The sequence below is a fragment of the Pan troglodytes genome, chromosome 5 (assembly GCF_028858775.2).
Source record: "Pan troglodytes isolate AG18354 chromosome 5, NHGRI_mPanTro3-v2.0_pri, whole genome shotgun sequence".
In the NCBI taxonomy this organism is placed as follows: domain Eukaryota; kingdom Metazoa; phylum Chordata; class Mammalia; order Primates; family Hominidae; genus Pan; species Pan troglodytes.
In genome coordinates, this window is record NC_072403.2 from 171,205,848 (window position 1) to 171,231,016 (window position 25,169).

Below are 25,169 nucleotides of genomic sequence, written 5' to 3' on the forward strand. Positions count from 1 at the left end.
TTGTATCCAGAGAGGATAATATTACAATTATAATGTCAAATTATTATAATTATATACTATGTATTCTAATTATTATAATAATGCTACACTTGTAATGTAGCAAAATAACTTGAGAGGTGTTCATGTTAATTACAAAGTAGATGCTGCTCACATTTTTTTTACTGCAGTCTCCTATATGTGGACGAAATGATTTAATTATGGCATCCTTATAATCTATAAAGTACAATCTACATAATTCTATTTTCAGTTTTATGAGGAATTCCTAGGTGTACATTTTTACTTCCTTTTAATAATAACTGGCAGTTTAAAGCGTTACGGAGTTCACCATTTCTCTCTGTTATTTAATTTAATTTTCACAGTGACCTTACGAAGTCAGTAACATCCTCATCTTGCTACTGGGGCAACTGAGGTCAGAGAGGTTAACTGGTTTTCCCAAAGTCTGTAATCTAATACTCAGTCTTTGCGGTCCAGATCCCACACTCTCCCTGCAGACACCCCTGTTCTGGTTGGTTTGAGCTTTTACTGTATCTCCTTGTTTTCTTCTCTAGGCTGGATGTGAGTGCCAACACTCACATCTTTGATCTGCTCAGAATGCCTTCCTGAGTTTACTTCTGTAACATTGCTGTCGGCTGTTGAAAAATGATTATGTGAGGTACTGAAATGTGTTGAACTCCAACAAGGCTAAACTTAAGACAAAGTGGCAGTGAATGTAGCCTCTGTTACAAGATGGATTTGGCCTGTGGATATGAGCAGGGTCCTCACTGTGGGGAAGCCCCCTTTCCTTGGTGGTCCTGTTAAGCTCGCCTGTCGGCATCTTAGAGCCGGTGCTCGGTGTCTAACCTGTTACCCAAACTCTTCGCCACTCTCTGTGAGTGCTTGATCTTTACCGTGGAAATCACAACTTTGAACCTTTGAGACTGTATTTAACCAGAAGGCTCCCGGAAGTGCTACCACCTTGTGCTAAGACATTCAGTTTTGTTTACTGGACCATTTAAGTCAAGGAAAAATGCTGAGAAACATTAGTGGCTAATCTATATGGTTGACAAGTCCCTACATCTCACAGAGGTGGTGAGGCTGATGCTCACAGCGTTAAAGTGTCTTGAAATTCTCAGGAGAAATGTGCCATTTAAATGCTGGGCTCTGCTATTTAGGGACTGTTTTATGGTGTCACGTCCCTTCATCTGGTTTATTAGGTCCTAATTGAGCCACCAATTTGGCTGCGTGACCTTGGGTGGGTCATAAATCTTCAGGCCTCAGTTTTCTCATCAGCAAAGCAAGGGGATTGACCTAGATATTGTGAAGGGCCCCCCAGCTCTAACTTTGTGTGAGTCTCCATTTGAAGGATGTCCATTCATTCATTCATTCATCCATTCAGCAAGGGTTACCGGGAGTCAGACAAAGACACAAAGTCAGATGAACATAGTGCCTGCTGTCAGAGGACACACGGGCAAGGAGGGCTGGATGAGGATAATACAGACAGGTGATACGTGCTAGGACAGAGGTAGCACAGGTGTTTTGGGGGTGAATTGACTGGGAGGTCAAGGCCAGCTATATTTGAGCCCTTTTGAGAAGGACATAGGCATTAGTTGGAGAAAGATGCTGAGGAAGGACATCTCTGGTCAAGGAACAGACCCTGCTGCACACGTGAAGTCATGTGCAAGGAACCAGGAATATTCGAGGTGGTTCGTGCTAAGTGCTGCTCTGGGTCAATGGTGGCATTCGGGGTTGGAGGTGTAGGAGGCACCCAGCTCAGGAAAGTCCTGGGGTCTGACCTTGATCCATAGTGTTGGTGGCCACCGAGGGAGTGCCATAAGGTGGCATGTCGCTGGGTCAGTGGGAGGTCAGGTAGCAGCCAATCCCAGTACTGCATGAGGCTCTGGCCAGAAAGGGCCACTGAGGCTTTTGTTCATTGTTTGGGGCTTCTTCTATATTTGCTTACTTGTTTGGGGCCTTCTTCATGCCAGTATAGACCAAATGCCTGTATTGTATCACCTCCAGTCATATCTCATTTGAAGAATCATCTTTGTTCCATGTTTTCTGAAATGGCTCGTATGTTCCAGAACAGTCCTATTTTGGAAAGGGCTCCAGGGTAGCATAAGTCTCATGTATTTGCATGTGGGCAGTCTGGTAGGATTGATTTATAGTGCGGTCTTGAACAGTTGAGTATGTTGGCTTTGGGGCCAGGGGTGGGTCTGTGCCGAATTCAGTGTGGTTCCCGAGGAAAGACCCCGTGCAATTTTAGGAGTTCATGGGCGGGGAGTGGTAAGTAACTTGGCTTAAAGAGGAAATAAATGGACACAATTTACTGAGACTTTCACTAAGTCTGCAAACAGAGTGGAGATGAGCATGTGCCACTCTTGAAGAAGTGTGGATAGCGGGTACCTTAAGCCCTAGTGCTGTGGCTGGAGTTAGCTAGCATTTTAATAAAGTACCTGAGAAAGCTGTGCAGTGATGTCTCCTAATTTTTCATGATCCCACATTTGTCTGGAGATGAAGTCTCATCCACAGTCACCCATGGCGGAACTCACGGGGCTGGATGGGGTGTGACAGGTGTGGTCAGGTGTGCTGTCCTAGGAGCTCAGGAGAAGCCTCCCTAGCCAGGCAGGGGAGGGCAGGACCTGGGGCAGGTGGGCTCACTGTGAGCCCCTTCTGAAGAATCAGGAGGAGAAGCTGCTTTTGACAAAAGCTCTGTGAAATTTATGGGTGCTCTGGGGGATGGTGGGGAAAACTGCCATGGTGGCACAGAATCATATATACAATAAAATCCCCCTGCAGAGAAGGCTTGGCCTCCTCTGATGGATGTGTGCTCGTGATGACGCATCAGTCACACTTAGAGGACAGAAAGCTCAGGTGTGCCCTTCACAGAGAAGCTGGTGTGGCTGTGTTTACTTTAGTGGAGTGTCGTGGGGTGCTTTCAGCGATCATTTCTTATGGCCAATTCTGGTGTGCCCATTCCCCCACAAGACATAAAGGTCGGTGGTTTGGACTTCACCCTAGGCTTAAATGCTATTTTTCAAAAAATGTTTTAAAAAAGTTTTAATTTTGAGATAGTCATAGATTCCTGTTCAATTATAAGAAGGATGAACGTTGTCAGAATCAAAATGGAGTCACTTGTGCTAAAACCCCTGACAAACAGAGCCATGAAAGGCCAGCAGGGGAGGATTCTATGCACGAATGCCTGATAACAAGAGCTCTCAGCAAAGACTACAAAAATTACAAGCCTGCCAAAGGCCATGACAACCTGACGTCTGCCCAGCAACTTCCTGTCCATCCTCAGACTGGCACTATCCTCTTCATTGATCCTTGTAGCCAAGGATAATGAACTCAAGACAATTGCTATCTTCCTTATTTTCATTTTAAAAGCCTTTGTCTTCCTTTCACTCCCTGAGTATGCGGATAGTTCACCGTGGCATACAAATTCCCATTGCAATACATACTCCTAAATCAACATCATTTTCTCTTGGAGTCTCCCTCTCTGTTGTTTAGGTTGACAGCAGTAAGGTGGACATACCATGTACCCTCCACCTAGTTTCCCCTAAAGGCGGCATTTGCATAGCTGTAGTGCCGCATCCCAGCCAGGACAGTGAAGATGCAGAAGAGTTCTCTGAGAAGGCCCCTGTGCTACCTGATGTAGCCATATTTACCTTCCTTCCTCCCATCCACCCCAGACACAAATCTGTTCCCCCATTTTATAATTTTGTCATTTTAAGAATGTCATATAAATGCCGTTCTACAGTATGTCACCTTTTGAGATTGTCCAAAGACTATTTTTAAAAGTGTTTTGCCCATTCTGCTTGTGATCACTGCAGTTAGCTTGCAAGTGTTTTTTTTTTTTTTTTGTAAATGGAGAAATCATGGCATGCAATTTGGCATCTCAGGGAAGTGCGGCTACCACCCTGGTCCAAGCCGTATTACCTGGATTTTTGCAGTGACCTCTCCATAGTCTCACTGCTCCTGTCCTCTCCCGCAACATTCCAGTCTCAGGACAGCAGCTGCAGCGATTCTCGTGATGCACAATGTCGCAGAACCTTCCAATAGCTCCCTGACTCCCTCAGATACAAACCAGAGTCCCAACAAGTTTTCCAGACTGTGCATGATCCTTTCCGCACCACGCCCTCCCTCACCGTCTGCCATCTGCTTTGGCCTCCGGCCTCGTGGCTGGTTCTGCAATGTACGAGGCCTCTTCCAGCCTTATGGCTTTTGCACTGGCCATTCCTTTTGCCTGAGCAACCTTCCATGAACATCAGTGGGTTGATAGCTGGGTGCAGTGGCTCATGTCTATAATCCCAGCACTTTGGGAAGCCAAGGCGGGCAGATCACCTGCCTGAGGTCAGGAGATTGAGACCAGCCTGGCCAAAATGGTGAAACCCTGTCTCTACTAAACAAAAATTAGCCAGGCATGGTGGCAGACGCCTGTAGTCCCAGCTACTCAAGAGGCTGAGGCAAGAGAATCGCTTGAACCCAGGAGGCGGAGGCTGCAGTGAGCCAAGATTGGGCCGCTGCACTCCAGCCTGGGTGACGGAGCAAGACTCCGTCTCAAACAAAAACAAAAACAAAAACAAAAACAATCTATGGGTTGATGCCTCATCCTCTTCAGGTTCTTTGTGCAACATCTTCTCAAGAGGCCTTCTGGACTTCTCCCTGCCTTTAACAGGGTAATCCTATCCTTATCCCCAGCACATCTTATCACTGCCTTATTTTGCTCCACGCCCTCATCAACACCCGGCATTTCATATATTTTACTGGCTTACTTGATACTTGGCTATCTTCTTTTGTTGGAATGTAAGCTCCACGAGGGCAGGACATTGTGTTGGTTTTATTCCCTGCTGTAGCCTCTGTGTCTAGAATGCTGCCCGCAAATAGCAGAGGCTCAGTGACTGCTTACTAAATGACTGGATGTGCTTTCTTTGGTATTAGTTACATATGATATACCTAAATATATTTATGTATGTTGACCGGCCTCCAGCAGAATAAGGGGGTGGTGCCGAGTGTGGGACAGTGCCCTGCTTCCCTCCCACCCTAACTGCGTGGTGTCAGCATATACGTTAGTGAGAGAGTTGCTTTGTGTTGGAAGTCCATTTTCAGTTGGAGAGAAGAATTGTATTTACACAGTATGTGAGTGTCCTAGGGCTGCTGTAATAAAATACCACAAACTGAGTGGCTTTAAACAACAGAAATGTATTATCTTGCAGCTCCGGAGCTGGAAGTCTGGAATCTGTAGGGCCAGTCATGCTCTCTTGGAAGGCCCTGGCAGAGAGCCTATCCTTGCTTCTTCCTAGCTTCTTGTGGTTTCCTTGGCTTTTAGACACATCAGTCCAACCTCTGCCTCCACGTCATATGGCATTCTCCCTGCGTCTTCTCTTGTAAAGACACCGGTCATATGGGATTAGTTTTGGCCATCTTAACTCTGTAAGACTGTATTTCCAAAATTTCCCAATAAGGTCACATTCACATATACCAGGGGTTAGAATTTCAATATATTTTTGGAAGGGATACAATTTAACTCATAACGTATGGTGTGCTTACCAACATGATTCCTTTTCTTTTTTTAATTTTTAATTTAATTTTAATTTTAAGTTCCAGGGTACATGTGCAGGATGTGCAGGTTTGTTACATAGGTAAATGTGTGCCATGGTGGTTTGCAGCACCTGTCAACCCATCACCTAGGTATTAAGCCTGGCATGCATTAGTTATTTCTCCTGATGCTCTGCCCCAACCCCCTGTCCTCCCCTGACAGGCCCCAGTGTGTGCTGTTCCCCTCCCTGTGTCCATGTATTCTTATTGTTCAGCTCCTACTTATAAGTGAGAACATGCAGTGTTTGGTTTTCTGTTCCTGTATTAGTTTGCTGAGGATAATGGCTTCCAGCATCATCCAAGTCCCTGTAAAGGACATGATCTCATTCCTTCTTATGGCTCCATAGTATTCCATGGTGTATATGTCCCACATTTTAAAAATCCAGTCTATCACTGATGTGATAGACTGGGTTGATTTCATGTCTGCTGTTGTGAATAGTGCTGCAATGAACATACGTGTGCATGTATCTTTATAGTAGAATTATTTATATTCTTTTGGATATAGACCCAGTAATTAGGTTGCTGGGTCAAATGGTATTTCCAGTTTTAAATCTTTGAGAAATCACCACACTATCTTCCACAATGGTTGAACTAATTTACATTCCCATCAACAGTGTAAAAACTTTCCTATTTCTCCATAACCTTGACAGTATCTGTTGTTTCTTGACTTCTTAATAATCGCCATTCTGACTGGTGCGAGATGGTATCTCATTGTGGTTTTGATTTGCCTTTCTCTAATGATCAGTGATGATTCCTTTTCAGTAGACAAAAGAGTTCATCAGCTTCCAGCACTGGGCCACAGCTCAGATGAGGAAGGGATAAGCCCCTGAGATGCATTGTGTGCTGAACTGTCAACCTGGTGTTCCAAAGACCTATGGACATTCAAGTGGTCTTAATTATTTGATCAAGCCTGGCTAGGTCCTTCACTGATAGATTAAATAATAAGTAATTAACTCACATCTTCTGCCGGCAGGGCACTGTGCTAGGCTCTGGGGTTACAAAGATTTAGTAATAAAGAAGTTGGGATTGCTGTGGCTATAAATGACAACCAAATATGATAAATGTAGCAATATAGGATCATCTTGGACTTTCTAATAAACTTCCGCTTGCCAGATGTAGTGTTTTTACATTGAAACATACAGAATTGTAAGATCAGGAAGAGGGACCACCAACTATGTCTGAGGACCTTGCCTGGCGGGCACACTTTGGTGTTGACTCAATCTGAAACTCAAAAAATCAGTACTTTTTTTTCCTATTCTGTAAAATTTGGAATGTGCCTTTCTCTTTTTTTCTGTCTAGATTGTATTTTCTAGTTGAGACTTCCAGGTCACGAGATGAAGGCAGTCTTGTTCTACCACAGACAGTCCATGGGCCATGGATCTGACAGGCTTTGACCTTCTTGATGATATGGAAAACCATCACATTCTCTTTTCCTGTAACATGTGCCCTGGCTCCAGTCTGTTTTTAATACCACTTTCCACCCCACCCAGCAATTTCCTTCTACTGCTCTCTGATAGCCTGGGAGAATTGAAGCATCTTGTTTTGGCTAATAATTGTCAGAATCCACATATGTACCTGCTGATATTCAAACAAACCACGCCCAAAGGATGTGAGGCCTTGGGGTGATCTTATTTTCACAGCTGCATCATGACTGCACTTTCAATGCTAGCACCTAGGGAGGCTAAGGTTCAGGGTACAAACACTAGATATCATCTGAGCAGATTGTGTGTCCCTCTTAACAAGCATGCGGAATCTGACTTGGGGTCCTTGGGATGAGTTCCGTGGGGTCCACTGGCACTCTGAAATTGCAATGTAGTTTCATTACAGGAAACAATTCTCAGCATTTTGAGGAGTCAAAGATAGGCTAGGTCACAGCCACAGAGAGGGACAGACTATGTGTCCTCTTGGAATTCAAGCCCTGGAAAGCAGTGAGTGACCCAGGGCTTCCACACATGGGGAAAATCTCTAGTAAAAGCACTCCTTGAATTCCATTAATGCCATACTCTGTTCTCTGATTATCCTAGCTTTGGGAGGACTTCCTTTCCCCTGGGCCCTGATAATGTTTCTTGTTAGTGGCACTCAGCTGATAGTAAATGCCTGATACCCTCACTCTTTCATGTGCCAATGTAGTGCTTCCTTCAGTAGATTGAAGCCCGTTGCCTTTCTTACATATCTCCAAATTAATTCACTTGTATTCCCAGGGGAGTGGCTTTCTTAGTAACTCTATGTTACCCAATTGAATAGCATATTCAAAGATGTTTACCTTTGAAGGTAGGGAAATGTGTTAGAATTTGACTGGGTCTGTCCAGTCATGGAAATCACTGAAGACTATTTTGGATTTACAATCAATAGGCAGATGGAAGAGGAGAAGCTGAATCAGATTATCTAAGTTTCTTTTCAACTGTCAAGATTTTAAAATTCCAATTAAAAGTATGTTTTCCAAGATGGAAGGAAATGAGGACCAAATGCCTGCTCTGCTGTGTGCGGAGGGAGAATTGGCCAAGAGCTGAGATACTGGGAATCAGGCTGGGTCATTTTGTACCAGGTTGTGATTGGGGATATCAGGTGTTCTGTGGCATTTATTCCTCATGTTGACGTTATCTTACATGTGTGGAGTGTTTTATGATTTTCTTTCATATTTTATTCTTGCATCAATCCTATGAGGTAGGTAGGATTAGCTACATTCATAGAAAAATGGACTAAGTTTGATATCTGTAGAGAGAAACTTGAGTGGCATATTTGCTTTCTTTGAGGGCCTTGAATGGTGGTGGACACTCTCTTTCAAGAGGAGAAAAATGGGCTCTTTTCAGCCTTGACTTGACTTGACATTGGTGGACATTCCCTTCTTCCTGAAAATCTCTCCTGCTTCCATGATGCAACTTTTTTCTGGTTCTCCTACCACTAAAATTTCAGATTTAAACTGTCATCCCTCAGACCTCTGTGTTCTTTGGGTGGAGATGTCAAGTAGACAGTTGGACACACTGGAGCTCAGAGGGGAAGCCAGGGCTGGAGTTGGGAATTCAGGAGCCTTCCACATATGGATGGTCTTTGCAGTCATAGCACCAGGTGTGCTACATGGGTAGAGAAGGAAGGAGTGCAGTAGAGAAGAGGGAAAGCCAGAGCTGGGCTCTGCAGTGCTCTACCATTTAGAGTTCTGGCAGAGGAGGAGGAGCTGGCAAAGGAGACCAAGACGGGGTGACCAATGATGTGGAAGAGAAACCAGGGAGTGTGGCGTCCCAGAAGCTAGTCTAGTGGTCAGGGAGGACCTGAGAAGAGTTGCTTCTAGGAGGAGACGCTCACTGTTGTTGGACATAGAGTAAGCTGAGGAGCAAGAGATGAAGATTTGGCAGCATGAAATCTTGCATTCACAAGATCCATTCAGGGCACGAGCTCATGTGTCCTTATGAATTCAGCTGCCACCACTGGCTTTCAGTTTTATATCTTTGGTTCTGATTTATCTCCAGGTTTATACTTATTGCTTTTAATTGTAATTACAGCTGAGAGGGAACAAAGTATAGTAGAAAAAGCATGGTCCATAGTTTCAGATGGGTCTGAGCTTGACTGTCACTTACTAGATGTGTGCCCTTGGGCAAATCACTTAACTCTCTGTGACTCAGTTTCCTTATTTATAAAAATGTGAACACCAAAGTGCAGTGCACAGGCTTTGAAATGGGGATCAAAGAGAAAATAGTTATGATAACACAGCTCATTTTAAATCACTTCTATATTGCCAGTTCCTTGCTTAGAATCTGACACATAGTAGGCACTCAGTAAATATCTGTTCCATAAATGAATGAAATGGCTGGCACTAAGTAGGTGGTCAGCAAATGTTCCTTTCCTTTCTTTTTTACTTCCTTAAATATTTTTTTTCTATATTACAAATGGATCCAAAACTTAAACTCTCAGTTTATTAGGTGTGTAGTGTATTTTCCCCTTTTTATTGATAATCCTATGCCCATTCATAATCATTAAATGAGTTTTATTATCTGAAATGTTTTAAAAATGGCTCATTAGCAAGTGGGGTTGTCACTGGGTCTATGTGGTAGCTGGCTCTTGGTCATGTCTGTCTCATTCACTCTGTTTCAAACCTACCTCTCCAGAACCTTTGCTTGGCCTCTCTTCTAAGGGTGTTTTTCAGGGAGCTTTCTGAGTAATATGAGTGGTGATTTTGGGTACAGTAATGCCCAAGTGTTTAACATAGTTAGACAATGACTTTCACATTTTGGGAGAAGGAATAAATTTTCAGGGAGTGGTTTTTGGTCTGGCATGCCAAGCAGTTTATAGTAGGCTGAGACTAGCTGGACTAGCAAACAATGGTCATTCTTTAAGAAACTATTTCTTGGTTACAAATTGAATTTGAAGAATGTGTGAAAAAATTCCACAAAAACCTGCAAAGTACTGGCTTCTAGTTGGGTCTCTGATGCCTGCCAATGGAAGGCATGAGCCCTTCCCAACTATAGGCATTTGCTCTTTAGGGCCTGTTATTTCTTATGATTGTTATAAATAAATATATTTATGGAATTCCTCCAGTTCCATTTCCCTAAACCATTCTGGAAAGCTGGTGGTTTATATGGAGGGTGGGGGGGGGGGATCTTGTTTTTGCTCTGAAACGGTAGCTTTTGCTTACACTGGATCCTAAACAAAATGGCCAAGAACTTTAAAACCTCAAATCCTAATGATTGAATTCAGCCAGATCTGATGGTGAAGTTCAGTCTGATTTATGGCTGCATCACTCTCTGGGCAGATGTAATTACTCAAGTCAATGGCCTACTGACAAATAAGCATTGGAACTGTCAAAATTAAATTCCCAGAGGGGATCCCTTAAAAATAACAAACAGAAAGTAATGAAAATTAAACCAAAGCAGCTCTCATTTAAAAATCAGGAAGATGATTTGATTTTACAAATCCAGAAGTGATGTTAGGTAGCAGTGGGTTGGGCTGCTGACAACATGATATCTGATTAACAGTGGCTAAACAAGTAAGAGAATTGTTTATCTCATTCACCAGTAAACTTGGGAGCAGAGAGACCGGGACTGTCCCATGGTTTAACAAGGTTATGGACACATAGCCTTGTTCCATTTTCCACTTTGCTGTCATCATTCTCAAGATTGTCACTCCATGTTTTAAGTTGGCAGCTGCATCACCAGGTATCATGTTGACATCCCAAGGGGTAAAAAAGGAGGAAGGTACAAAAGGCCACCAGCCCATAACAGCCAAACCTAACCCCTTTAAAATGCTTTCTGAGAAATGGCAGGACGAACCTCCCTATTTCTGTCATTGGCTAGAGTTGATCATATGGCCATCCTAGCTGCAAGGGAAGCTGAAAAGTCATGACTGAATGTTTAGTATTCCGGCCTCTGTAGTAGAAGGCGAGGGAGAAAGAAGCTGGGAATAGCTTTTGGGTAGCCAATCCATAGTGTCTATGGTGGTGGTTTCTGAATTTAATGCAATCTGTCAGACTGTTATATATTAGTTGGGAAACTGGACTTGAATAGGACTAATAAAAATCCAGCTTAAAATGTCTCAGAAACATCTTGAGGGATAAGGGAGATTTATTTTAAGAATATTCTCTGAGCAAATTACAGTCAGTTCCTATTGGCTTGAGAGTTTGATTTTAGTTTTGCTGCTTGCAGTTTATTTTGAAACAGAATTTCTTCATGTTTCATTTTACTGTTCCATTTTTGTATTTTTCTGCTTTTAGATCTTTTCCAAGTTGGCAGGTTGTGGGGAAGGAGGGAGTAAAGTAGGAAGATAATGAAAGGGAATAATGAAAGATAAACTATATTAATGAATATTCTTTCTCTTTGCTCCAATTTCCCCTGAAATGCAAATAAACAAACAACCTAGAATCTAATACATTCTAGGCAAACTTTGTCCATAAGGAGCCATTAACCCTTGAGATAATGAGAGTGCTTCTGAATGAAAGGCTTAGTTTGCCCGCATCGTGCAATGGTGCAGGTGAACTTGGCTGGAGGTTGGGAGCCATTTCCTGAGGTCCCTAGAGGCAAAAGTGAGCTGCCCAGGCACCATGGAAGCTCTTTCCATGGGACCTTTTCATGCGAGGCAGCATGCCTGGAAGTCGCCTGCATGGCAAGCTGACATGCAGCTCCCAGGCAGAGCCCAGAGACACAGGGGTCTCTGGCACAGGATGCAGTCTACTGAAGCCCAGGTGTGAGGATCACCCTGACATGCAGCCACTTGAAACTCACCAGAGGTGGAAAGTGCTCACACAGAAATGCGTGGAGGTGGTGGTGGCGCTGACAGTCTGGAGGGGATAGAAATGGATCTGACAAATGCCATTTAAAGATTGGCCAATGTTTCCCCTTTGGAGATTTGGATGGCTTCACCATTTGGCTTCTTTGAGATGATGAAGAAAAAATGTGATTCACAACTGTACTCAGTGACTATCCAGTGTACCCTTATAAGTACATTGGCATGCATGCATGAAAATTTGGCCTTTTTGTCTGAATAAAATGATGCGTTGTTATCAAAATGCTGGAAGAATAGCTGGTGACAACCACGGGGAATTTAGGTGGGGCTGGGGTGGCTGGAGAGGTGAGCCCAGGAGTGCCGCTGGCTCCTCTGCTCAGGAGTGAGTATTGGCTGCAGCCAGTAATGGGGACCTGTAGCCTAGGGCAGAGCTGCTCACTCCACCAGTGTCCACCCTCCCCAGGTGAACATAACAGGGCACTTTGGGGCCTGGAGTAGAATCCAGTAAGTTAGAGTTTCATGGGGAAATGGATTGGGCAGTGAGGAATGTGAGCCAGGGATAAAGTCTGTAGGACACGATCTGCTTCCATTGCTGTCCTCCATCTCCCGTGGGACCTGGGACACCTGCTTGCCTTGATGTTCCTCTGACCTGACAAAGCACTGGGTGGTGTCAGAGTTTTGTTTGCAAAGCTCTTTCCATTCCCTAGTGTGTTTTATAATAAGTTCAGACTCCAAAGAGCTAGGGTTTGATTTTATTTTTTGTACAGTTATCCTTAAAGAACCCAATGCCAACTGTGGAAAACACTTCTATTGAACCCTATGCATATTGAGAAATGTCAGAAGGGGACCCAGGGGGTTCTTTTCATACCCAGACTGTGTCTACCCAACAGCAGCCTCCTCGGGGAAAATTCAATCCGCCATCTGCAAATTTTACTAGTATTAGTTTTACATCACAGAACCACAAAACAACCTGGACTTCCAGGGTTTTCTTTTTTCTGGGTGGGGTCTGGGTGATAAATATTTGCCAAATATAATTCCAACATCCATTTGAAAAAATATTTAAAATTTGGTCAGTCATTTGAGTCGTTCTAGTGTTTTGTCCATGTGTTGTCAACCCTCTGATGTTTCTGAATTTCTGAATATTTCTGTGCTGTCCGGTATCGTATGAATGATAGCTGAATTTTTCCACCTTTCCTCTGAATCCTAGTCTCTATGTCGTATATCACATTGATTCCTACCTCCAAGCTATACTGCTATTGTAGTACATCCTAACCTTTTCTGGCTGATTATCTGTTGACTTTTTGGTCCAAGACGTGTGGTTACACTGAGATCTGTGTTTTCTTCATTTCAGAGTCTGGGAAGTATTTGGCGGTTTCCAATGGAAAGTAAAACTTGAACTTCAAACAAAGATGAAGTAGGGAGACTTACATAAGCATGAAGGGTTTGTTGCATTAAAGAGCAATCTTTGGTATACTTAAGAAATAACTTCAGCATTTTTGGGGTTTTATTGGACCAGTGTATTTCCAAAGCCCTTAACATTCCTTTGGGAGTTTCTTTGTAACTTAGTCTGTCCTCACTGGCTCCTCTGCAGGCTGGGTGGGCTGCTGTGAATGCTCCACTAGGAATGGCAGTCGTACCAGGTGGTATCTGCCTCAATTTCTTTTCTTTTTTTTTTTTTTTGAGACGGAGTCTCGCTCTGTTGCCCAGGCTGGAGTCCAGTGGCTCGATCTCGGCTCACTGCAAGCTCCGCCTCCTGGGCTCACGCCATTCTCCTGCCTCAGCCTCTTGAGTAGCTGGGACTACAGGTGCCTGCCACCAGGCCCGGCTAATTTTTTTTGTATTTTTAGTAGAGACGGGGTTTCACTGTGTTAGCCAGGATGGTCTCGATCTCCTGACCTCGTGATCCACCTGCCTCGGCCTCCCAAAGTGCTGGGATTACAGGCGTGAGCCACCGCGCCCGGCCGCCTCAATTTCTTTGAGTGCGTCCAAATACACTGGCTGTGGGGGTAGCTTCAAAAATGTTAATTTTTACTTTTTTTTTTTTTTTTTTTTTAAGATGGAGTCTCACTCTGTCATCCAGGCTGGAGTGCAGTGGCAAAATCTTAGCTCACTGCAACCTCCGCCTCCCAGGTTCAAGCGATTATCCTGCCTCAGCCTCCAGAATAGCTGGGATTACAGGTGCCCACCACCATGCCCACCTGGCTAATTTTTGTATTTTTAGTAGAGACAGGGTTTCACCATGTTGGCCAGGATGGTCTTGATCTCCTGACCTCAGATGATCTGCCCACCTCAGCCTCCCCAAGTGCTGGGATTATAGGTGTGAGCTGCTGCACCTGGCCAATTTTTATTTTCATAGAAGATCTTGATTAATAATGTTCTAGCCCATCGGGGTCTGACTATAGATGGCAAAAACCCAACTTGAGCTCATTTAAATTCCAGAATTCATTGGTTCTTGGAGCTATACCATGGGATAGGCAGGGGGCCAGCTGGCCTTTGGGATGCCTAGAACTAGGGCTGTAAGCATCATTGGAACTCTCTCCTCACCTCTGGTCTCTTCTCAATGTGACAGCAAGAGCTGGTCACCAGCAATATCAGGATTCTTCCTCCACAGCCTCATGAGTAGAAAGTACTGGCCACATCTCCAGTCCAGCTCCAGTTAGAAAAATTCCTGGGAAGTTTCCTGGGCAGTTTGGGGTCACACGTCCATTACCAGAAGAATTAGGGGAGCTTTACTGGATAGACAGAAATGATGTGTATTCTTTCCACAATACAGTGTGGATTGGCTTCCTTATAGAGATTGTGTGGAGGACTCTAAGAATTTAGGCAAGCAGGACGCTTTGGATTCACTTATTCTTACTTCAGGGAACCCTGAAGAAACGGCACCGATTTCAGTGAATGATGGCAGAGGCCACAGTTGCTGAGGGAACTCTTACCCCTCCTGGGCGTTGGAAAGACTCTTCCCTGGCTGAGGCCGAATAGTATAAGAAGTAAAGGAGGAAAGCTATTTGGACTTTAATTTCTTTCGGTTTTGAGCTATAAGACAAAGACAGCACTACTTTTGGATTTTAAATTTCCCCTGGGAATTTTGTGATGGGAAGGATTTCTGTGAAAATCTGGGTGTTTTTATATTGCTTGTATTGTGTTATGAACAGATTGTCATGCTGTTATATCATCTCATTCCTGGGACTGTGCTGGGCTCTTTTGGACAGCATAAACTGTGCAAAATTTGGCATTGGAATAGGTCAGGACAGCAGTAAATTTTCAGCCTGGAGGTCAGCTTGACTTTGGAGTTGGCTAAAGAATGAGTTTTACCCATGTCAAAGCCTTCTGGGGTCCTGATAGGGGTGGTATTCCCATCTTTAATCCCAGGAAGATACATGGCAGGTCACTGATGAATCCAGGGCATCGCCTGAAGGTGGCGCGAGGTGGTCCTCATCCTTGCCCTGAGGGGCAGCCACAGCTTGACCATAGGTTGACCGTTGCACCCAGTGGGGTCAGGGACAACCAGCTGGGGATGTTCAGGGAGCTTCCAAGGAGAGGAACTGTGGTGCCATAGAGCACAACAGAGGACATTTCTGGCCTGTCCCCTGTCCCGCACTCCATGCTGCAGCCGAGGGCGATTGGGAGGAGTACAGCCTGGTCGGCCTTCTTTCTTTACCTGGTGGCGTGAATGGATTAGAAGCCCCAGGCATGAGTGTCTCCTCTCAGGTCCGCCTTCTTACGGGAAAGTTCCATTTGGCTCCACTCCCATGTCCCTGTGGGAATTCATGGGGTGAGGTCTAGGCCAGTTGCTCTCTGTCCACAGCTGGGAAGCTGCGTGCTGAGTAGTCTGCCCTGCAGTCTACTTCTGGGTTCTCCAGTGGTCCAGAGCTGGAGCGGGGAGACGAGGAGGTAGGAAGCACAATGGTGGCCACACGTTAGAGCCCACATTCTCCAGTTCAGCTTTGTCAGCAATAAACCTGATATTTTGCTTTCTGACTCTTTTATCTGTTTGTTCAATTTTGTTTTGAACTCAAATGTTCATCATGAGCACTTTTGTGCCCCATGCTTCAAGTTCAGGAACGGGTGCTTCATACATTTAGCCTGGGGAAATGAAACTGAAATGTAATTTGTTATTGATCAGCACACTAGAAATATATAGGCCCTTTTATTGCTTGGCCTAATGTATTCCATTTGGTATTTGTATCAGTTCGTTCTTACGCTGCTGTAAAGAACTACCTGAGACTGGGTAACCTATGAAGAAAAGAGATTTAATTGACTCACGGTTCTTCAGGCTGTACAGGAAGCAAGGCTAGGAGGCCTCAGGAAACTTACAAGCTTGGCAGAAAGCAAAGGGGAAGCAAGCATGTCTACGATGGTGGAGCAAGAGAGCGAAAGGGGAGGTGCCACATATTTTCAAATAACCATATCTTGTGAGACTATCATGGGACAGCACTAGGGGGATGGTGCTAAACCATTAGAAACCGCTCCATGATCTCATCACCCCCTACCTCCAACACTCAAGATCACAATTCAACATGAGATTTGGGTGGGGACACAGAGCCAAACCATATCACTATAAGAGATGGGTCCTAGGAATCAATGAATTTTCTAAGTACAGTGGGACCAGGAGTTTTGAGATCCAAAGATAACTCAAATCTATTATTTGAAGACTTGATTTTCAAATCAAATCAAATGGATTTTTAGTTACTTGAATAATTTTCTCCAGGGAATACTTGGTAGAAAAATCAAAGAAGAAATAGCATTTGTTTTTCCTGCAACTATTCCATAACTCATTAACTCAGAAAATATTTGGTTTTACCTATTCAACATTTTATTAGTGGATTTTTTTAAACCTCAGCTGTGTATTTTAACTTCATTATCTACAACGATTATGTGAGTGGTAAGCTCTGTTTCAGTGCAATCACAGAATTAAAAAATGTAAGCATGCTTATCAGTTGCTATTTTGTTTCTAAATGGTAGATGGACTGTAAAGCAAACTTAAAGTATTCATTTATTCACCTAATATTTATTGAATGCTGACTCTGAGCCAACACTTTTGGTGCTGTAGAACATTTGGCTAAAATCAGTGCATTTCAAAGTTAAAATGGAGCATATTCAAGGGAATTATGCCTGATAGAAGATGATTTTATTCTTTGTTTCTCTCTGGATTAGTCGTGCTTTTTTTTTGTGACAGGGTCTCACTCTGTCGCCCAGGCTAGGGTGTGGTGGTACAATGATAAATCATAGCTCACTGCATCCTGCCCTCCCAGGCTCAAGCAATGCTCCCACCTCAGCCTCCCATGTAGCTGGGACTACAGGTGCACGACACCATGTCTAGCTAATTTTTTTGTATTGTTTTTATATATAGAAATGAGGTTTCACCATGTTGCTCAGACTGGTCTCAAACTCCTGGGCTCAGGTGATCCATCTGCTTCAGCCTCCCAAAGTGCTGGGATAACCTATGTGAGCCACCACGCTCAGCCATGTCATGCTCTTATAACCACCCCTGCCCCCACCTCTAAAATCTACCATCCATTCATCTTTTTCCCTTTACCTACCTTGAGAACTTAATGAAGTAACTATATGTCATTAAAAAATTGAAACAAAACCAAGACCAAAAGCAATACTTTTAATCCAGAAAGATTCAGTTACTATTTCAAATCACAGTTTTCTCAGCATGATTTCTTATGAATTGTGTCATTATGGCATTATTTTTACCATTGATTCACTTTATTCACTGATTCTGAACCTTCCTTCTCTTTATTCTGAGAAATAGTGCTTGACAGAGTTCCCTTGAGAGGAAGCATGCTTATTTTTGTCCACCATGGATATGCCTGGACACTGAAGGATGATGCTGAACATCTAATTCAGGTGCTTGGACAGGTGGTGTTGTCTGAACCAAGATTTTGAATAATTGGATATTGAATTTCATTCTGAAAGTGTTCAGTTTGAAACTCATATTGGACCATATAGACAGTAAGGGAATATTGGTCTGGAATGGTTAGGCCAGAAATAGACATGCAGAAGTCAACAGTTTTGCTGGTAGTTGAAGCCTGTGTAGCATCCCACACTCCTCTCCCTGAAGGCTTCCTGGGATGCATTTCCCTACTTCTTGGAGCCCAGGACAGCTTTTTCAGAGCCTTCCGGTCTCTTGAGGGAGGGAGGGGAGGTCTGGGGGTGTGATGTGATTCCTTGGACAGATCTGTACCTGATGCCTTCAGGGGCTAGGTTGGTCTAGTTCCTCTCCAGACTTTAGCTTTCATCTTGATTCATAGACTTTCCTCACGGACCCAGATTCACAGAGTCTCTGAATTGAAATTGGACACGAGGAAGTTGTCTGGGTCAACAACTAAAGGATTTCTTCTGGGGTCAAAGTAGAGGTCACTGACTGGCCACCAGTGGACTGAGTCTGGCAGCTCATGTGTGTATGTGTGTGTGTGTCCCTACATAGTGTTTTTTTTTTAATGGAGTTAATCACCAATTAATATACAATTGGGAGTTTTCACACAAAAATCAGGGTTTTAGCTTCTTAGAAAAAAATCCCAGAATGTCTGACAATGTGGAGCCTGGACACCTTTTGTCTGAATTTCTTTTCGTCACCAGGAACCTAAACTGAATTGTGCCTTTAGATGGAGCATATATTCTCCATAGATGTCACTTGCTGGGGGTTCACGGCCCTTGTGAGCATTTCATGGTCTTCATTACTTGTAGGCATGGTCCTTGGAGACTCCTGGATTTGATCTTGTTGGTCTTACATCCTTTCCTTCAACCATAAACCATTTAAGTGAGCACCAAGTGTGTGGGCAGCCCTGAGTGAGAAGATGAGGTATGGTGCCCCATCTACTATGATGAACAGACCCTGCAGATATTGGTCAGGTTGGCCCAGAGACCTACCGCTGGACTCAGGCTTAGTTCTGGGCTCAGCATGTCAGCAACCCCGGGGAATCTCTGGAGGCCTGTCTGTGCAAACTGAAGACTCTTCAAGGACAGACATTGAAGAGCCATTGGAATCTTGGAATCCATCTATCTAAGAGCAGTCATGGATCCATACTTTGACCCTTGAACCAAACTGGCCTCTTTGGGCCCTCTTGGATAAGTTCTGGAGTTGGTGCTAGACCAAAGTAAGACATCTAGGTGGGGATTGTGCCCTTATTTTTCATTATCAGGCAAACCAATAGAGGTCATATTCCCCATGGGAGCTATGGCACAGAAGTGTCTAGCCTGGCAATTGCTGGGTATCTGAACGGCCACCAAAATATTATTTTGCCACTCAGTCCCCAGCAAAATATTCTTGAATCTGAGTAAAGTTTACTGGTGTGAACTGTGGAAGTGATTTTGCTGTGTTATGAAATCTTTGGAGTCATAGCAGGCTGTTACTGGCTTTCTTCTTCTGTCTGGAGCACCTTACCATCTGTCTCCACTCAAAGACAGTCTTGAATGAGGAAGGACACAGACAGGAAATTCTTTTCATTTATCCCAATTCCCTTAGGCTACAACTTAAGCTTATTTCCTCATTTTGCATCCTGTGACTATGAAAAAACATCGTGTCATGGCCCTACCTGTCATGCATGGACTGTGAAGTTTCCTCCCAATGTTCCTTCTATTGGACTCTATGATTCCTGTTGAATTGATGTTTGGGTTTGTCATTTTTCTTTACAGACCCAGTGCATGGATAGATAGCTTTAAAGAATGTATCCTGTATCACCTTCATTAGATGAGAATACTGTAAATGATTACAAAGATTCTATGATTCATTTGTCCAGCAGAGAGGATGGTCTGTTTCAAGTTTCTAAGAATACTTAAAAATAAACAAGGGACTCACTTTGTCATATTTCATCTTTATGCTATCAGAGTGCTGATTCCATAACACAGAACTCAGAATGCAACCAACAGAGCCCGAAGCCACATTCACATTCCTTATAGCTTTATTTCACGTTGAAGGATTGCACTCATGAGACCTTCAAAACAATGATCGGGAATAGAACAAACTGTCGTACTTCTAACCCCAAGGATAAGTTTTCAGTCAAGTAATCTAAGCTCACGCACATTGATTTGTGCTTGCCGGAATGACTGCTCCTTAGTTAGATGCTGGTTTGATGACTTCACTCAGAGCTGAGGCACTGCGGGTGAGAGGCAGGGCTGGAATGATGGGCAGGATTGCTTTTTATCTGGGTCTCCTGTTTGTCTTTTTGTCCAGTTCTCTCTGAGTTAGGCATGGATGAGTTAGGCATGAAGCACCAAAAATGACATCAATTTTAATATCAAAGTCAATGGGAATCCAGGAAATGAAAATATCTCATCAGGTCAAGTGTTTTGTTTAACAGGTCCAGTCTGTGTGTGGTGCGGTGGGTGGGAGGAGGAGGTTGCGATATTTGGCCTAAGGCATTTTGAGAACCTTAAATTCAGAGTTGATCTTATAAGGAGATTGATGGTAAGGTTGCCTGTAGGGTTTTGTTTCAGGGTCCCCAAAAGGCCTTTATGTTAAAAACAACCTTCATTAGGTAACTCTCTAAGGGTTAAATTGTCACTATTAGAAAGTCACTCCTCTGGTTTAAAGTTTTGTCATAAGAATGCAAATTCCTGAGAGAGAACATCACTCACTTATTCCATTCCTTCCAGAAGAGAGGGGTCGATGAGGATGCGCAGCCCAAGGTGAAGTGATTGTGGTGGGTAGGGAGGAAGAATGCTCCCAAGAGAGGAAGATGGTGGGGGAAGGTGGGGTGGAGGGTGGTGGGGTGGTAAACAGCTCTGGGGGTCTTACAATTTGTTTTAGGATAGTATGTTTCAGTGGATATGGTCATCGATCATTGATAAGAAGAGACCAATTCCGAGGGAGCATAAGCTTCTGGCAGAGCTGGGCTTTGGAGTTGGGCAAAGCCATGTTTGTAGTTGGCTCCATCCCTGGTGTAGCTATGTGACTCAGCACAGAAATTATTCTGTGCTGTGTCCAAGGACAAATGCAAGGTATCGCAGAGAAGAACAATGAAAATATTTATAAATTGCTCTTTTCATGTGTCAGTAATAAAAGTAAATCATGTTCTGGCCTAGGTAGCTGTGTGCTGATTGAATCACTAGTGCCCAGTAGAAAATGTGACAGTATTTAGGTTTTACAGTTCTCACATTTTAGAATGTCTATTCAAGATCTCACTTTTCTTGAGGGAGATTTGCTGTAAAGAAAAGTGCGATATGTATATTCATTCATTTATATTCTTCCTTGGGAGAAACACTCAACCATGAGCTTCCATTTGTAGTTTTCGGATATCTTGTTTTGCTTCTACACACCTTTTAGTCAGTGTGAAATGTTGGATTCCTGGGAATGATTCCTGCTGAAGTTGCTTGTAGGTAAGGAAAGGTAAATGAAAATTAAAGAAGAGTAACCACTATTGCTAATTTTAAATGCCTAGAAAATGATTGGTGTCTTCATAGTCTTCCCAACTCAAAATTTCCCAAAGAGCATGAGCCTACTTACCTGTGATTCCTCCCTCACAGGTTTACAGGAACCTCACCTCTGGAGTTGGGAGGGAATGCTTTGTAGATTTTTATCCATACCCTAACATCATGCTTCCGTCTCCAGAATAGACATTCTTTCTCTAACGCTTCAAAATCCTCAAATTCATACTCTTCTTTCATCCCTTGAATTTCTCTAAGGAGTTCTTTCCCTTGCTAATCATTTTACTCCAGAGGCAATGGGCAATTTTGGGAGGAGTGATGTGTGTTAGAATTATCTATGTTTATTCTGTTCAGAATTTTCATCCAATATTAAAATCACATACTAACTCACATATGTGTCATCACTAAACATGCTCCTTTTCTTTTCTTCTTCCCTGAGACTCCAAATGCGTTTTTCTTAAAGTTACTGTTTAAAGGTTGTTGGTTTTGTTTTTAGGTTGCTTTTTTCTTTCTTGCAGCATGCTTTACTCAATAGTCAGTTTCAGTTCCAGGTTTGCCCTAGATTTGTTTGACTGTTGCTTGAATATTTCACACACATTTATATTATGTTGCATTACAATATCAGTTACATAGTGAGTAGAGAGATTTTGTTTGACAAAATGTTATGTTTCACTTTAGTAATTTTGAAAATGAAGTGAATTTCTTCGGAACCTCGTAAGTCAAGATAAAAAAGTGATTGTACTTGGTACTAACTTGTTTTTCTTCTGGAACACAATATGGAAACATTTAAATTAGACATATGCAGATAGAACCAGAGTTTTACTCGCCCTTTAAGCTGTTGATGATCTTGGTTTGTTTTCTTTGTGGAAATGAATGCTTCTGTTATCTCACTTAGAATACAATGGATATTTTTCTTAATCAGGACAGTTTTATGCTGTTCTCTCTGAGACGTTTAAAGATTGTTCAACTGTACCACACAACATACTAATAACTTATTTGATATATAAATGCTACTAGAGAGTATGGCAAATTACTAATTTGTTATTCTGTCACTAGCAAGACAGTGTAATCAAGCCAGACAATGCCTAGAGTTTATATTGATTTATTTCCCTTTTGGTTTAAATTTACCACCCACAGTTATCCAAAATACACGAAGGCCTGTGGGTTTGGTATATTTGTTTTGTTGTCATACTGTAATGCTGTGCAAATACATGACTATCCTTAAAGTCTTTCGGATCATACTGATTAAACGTCATTTATTGTTTTCCTAACAATATCAAAGACGATTAAAAAAACTCGTTTTCCCAATCTGTTATTGCCATGAGTTGATAGTTGCGCTGTTTACATAGTTGACCACCCACTGAAGCCAAGGCATGTGAAACTGCTGTCCACTAAAATGGGCCTGAAAGTCACGTGGGACCCACCCAAAGATGCTACCAGTAGACCTGTGGAGCATTACAACATTGCCTATGGGAAGTCACTGAAAAGTCTTAAATACATCAAGGTGAATGCGGAGACATACTCCTTCCTTATTGAGGATGTGGGTAAGTGACACTCTGATCTTGTTCCCAGTCAGAATTAACTGTGCACCAACATTCTCAGTTGCATTCTTAGGATGACTGTGAGACAACCCATGGCTGGGCTCAAGGTCCCTTACGGTTCTTTGGGAATGGAGAGCTGAGTTCTGAGATGCTTGTCGGAGGCTGCTGTTTGACAGCCGGCGTGGGGCACTTGGGCTTCCCCATCCGTGCATGTGAACTCAAGTATTCCTGTTTCCAAACTGATGCAGCAGATGAATTTTAGTTTCTGAATGTGTTTTCAGAAAGTAGATTGATGCTTTTTTGCTTCATAGAAACTTGACTGCTAGACAACTGAGTGGGCTGATCTAGAGACTTCGAACTTATATGCCATTTTATAATCAGGGATTGGGCAAGTCGTATGTCCCTGCAGATGTGGAATACGTTATGCCTAGCCACGTCTGGTTAAAGATGTAACACTTTGCCCCATTTAAATTTGACTTTAACTTGATTCTGGAGGTTTGAAATATTTGAGATTTTGCCTCAATATATTTTGTCTTATTAAGTGCAGATGTAGTTGGTTTTGGGCTTAGGCTTCGAGCTGCCTCTGAATCCTCTGTCTTCTATTTTTGATTCCAGTAACCTAAAGCCCCATTGATTCTTGAACCATGTCATGGCCCAACATTAAGATGGATCATAAGGAAGGAAGAGAAGTCAGCATTTAGGAAACAGGTCTCCTCTTGTGCCACCTTAGCACTTTGATCCTTTAGTGGATCATGGGCTCCTCAGCTTTGGTCCCCTGACCACAGCTGACCACACTTAGTCCTTCTCCACCTCCTGCATTTGACATCACGCTTCCTGGGTAACAGAGCAGAAAGTGTATAAAAGGGAGATGAAGGAAGACAGACTCCCTTCCTCATGGCTTCAGCTAAATGTCCATTTCCCTTAATCTCTTCCACATCACCTTGGCTCCCCAAGTCCAGCTGTGAAGTTAAATGGAGATTCTATCAGATCAAAAGTGTGAGCAGATCATATCTGCTTGCTCAAACCTTGGGTTGTTATGATGGCTGCAGAGAAGAAAAACATGTGAAAAGAGAGTCATAGAGCTCACTAAAAAACAAATAGTATCTCCCAGACAACTTTCTGATGAGTTAACTGTATGGGTATCAAACACATGTGGATTAAATTTCTTTGAAATACAAACAAGCTCAGAGTAAAGAGAGAAAGTGTCTGGCGAAGCATGATTTTGCATTCTGTCTGACCCCCGGGCATTTCCCAATTAGCCTGGCGGGTCGTGCCAAACCCTGAATGCCACCAGGCCCTGCCACAATGAGACAGAAGTCACACCAGTCTTGATCACAGCAGGCATCCCAGGTGGCATCAGCCAGGCTTCTGTTCATGGGCCTCTGGCTTGAGGACTGAGTGAAGTTTTGTTATAATAATGCTCCCTACTTTGAGAAATGTCATTGTCATTATGACCTTTGACAGAACTAACCCTCACCTCTCCAGCTCTCGTCCCCTGAAATACCCACAGACTTTCATCTCTTCAAGGAATTGGTACCCCACTCACCTGTCACAAGAGAGTGATTCATTTTCAGGAAACCTAGTACTTAGTAGGGTTTTACCTTGCAGAGCTACACGTTCAGGGTGCCCTCCCTTGTAACACGGGTCTTCATTTCCTTTCTCATCCCATCAACTTTAGGAGCGCAGCCTAAGAGACCTCTGCTATTTGGCCTTGACCCCTAGATGAAAGTCAAAAAGTGAAGCCCAGTTATGTCAAGATTAGCATTTCCAAGACTCCAGGATATATATATTTTTCTAGCTTTTTGTTGGAATGGTCAAAAACAACATGCAGACATAGTAAGGGGAATATTTTATTGTGAAAAGGAGAAAATTTCATGAAGCTTTATGTATTGCAGTGAAGATTTCCCATGTGCTACATTTTATGGGTTACATTGACATTTCTTATTATTTTCTGGAGATTTTCATTTGGAGCCTCTAATGGGGAAAGATTATTAGTAGTGACTGACAGTGTATGTTCAAACGCCTATTTAGTGGACAAGGAGTTCCTGTTTCCTACATGGATTTTACATTAAAACCTTCAAAAGCTCTTTTTGTTGAGTGTTGATGAATCCAGGTTTATTACACATGGCATGTACCTTGTATGAAATAAAGTTTATGTTCTTTGGGTCATGTGTTTTTCAGTTGCATGAGAAGAATGTTAGTGATTTTAATTTAAAAAAAGAGAGACATCTATCATTATGCTTGTCACTAAATTTGGATTTTTGTATTTGGTTATAACTGGTATAAGGAAGATGGTTATGCATGGTTAGTGAGTGAAACTGTGTCATTCTTGGAGATCTGAATCGGTGGCTTGATATGAACCGTATGTTTCAGAGCCGGGGGTAGTGTACTTTGTGCTGCTTACTGCAGAAAACCACAGTGGAGTGAGCCGTCCTGTTTACAGAGCTGAAAGCCCACCTGGTAAGTCCTATC

At 43.0% G+C, this 25,169-nt stretch overlaps 1 protein-coding gene across 2 annotated transcripts in view; it reads left to right on the top strand.

Annotated features, from left to right (window-relative positions):
- Positions 1-25,169, top strand: part of FNDC1 (fibronectin type III domain containing 1) — a 102,217-nt gene that overhangs the window by 5,537 nt on the left and 71,511 nt on the right. Inside the window, exons 2-3 of one of the 2 annotated variants that reach the window (XM_518834.8) lie at positions 22,506-22,700; positions 25,071-25,157. The exons of the other annotated variant lie outside the window; for it this stretch is intronic. Coding sequence (XP_518834.8) covers positions 22,506-22,700; positions 25,071-25,157 — 282 coding nt within the window. The remainder of the gene's footprint in view (positions 1-22,505; positions 22,701-25,070; positions 25,158-25,169) is intronic. 2 annotated transcript variants of the gene reach the window in all.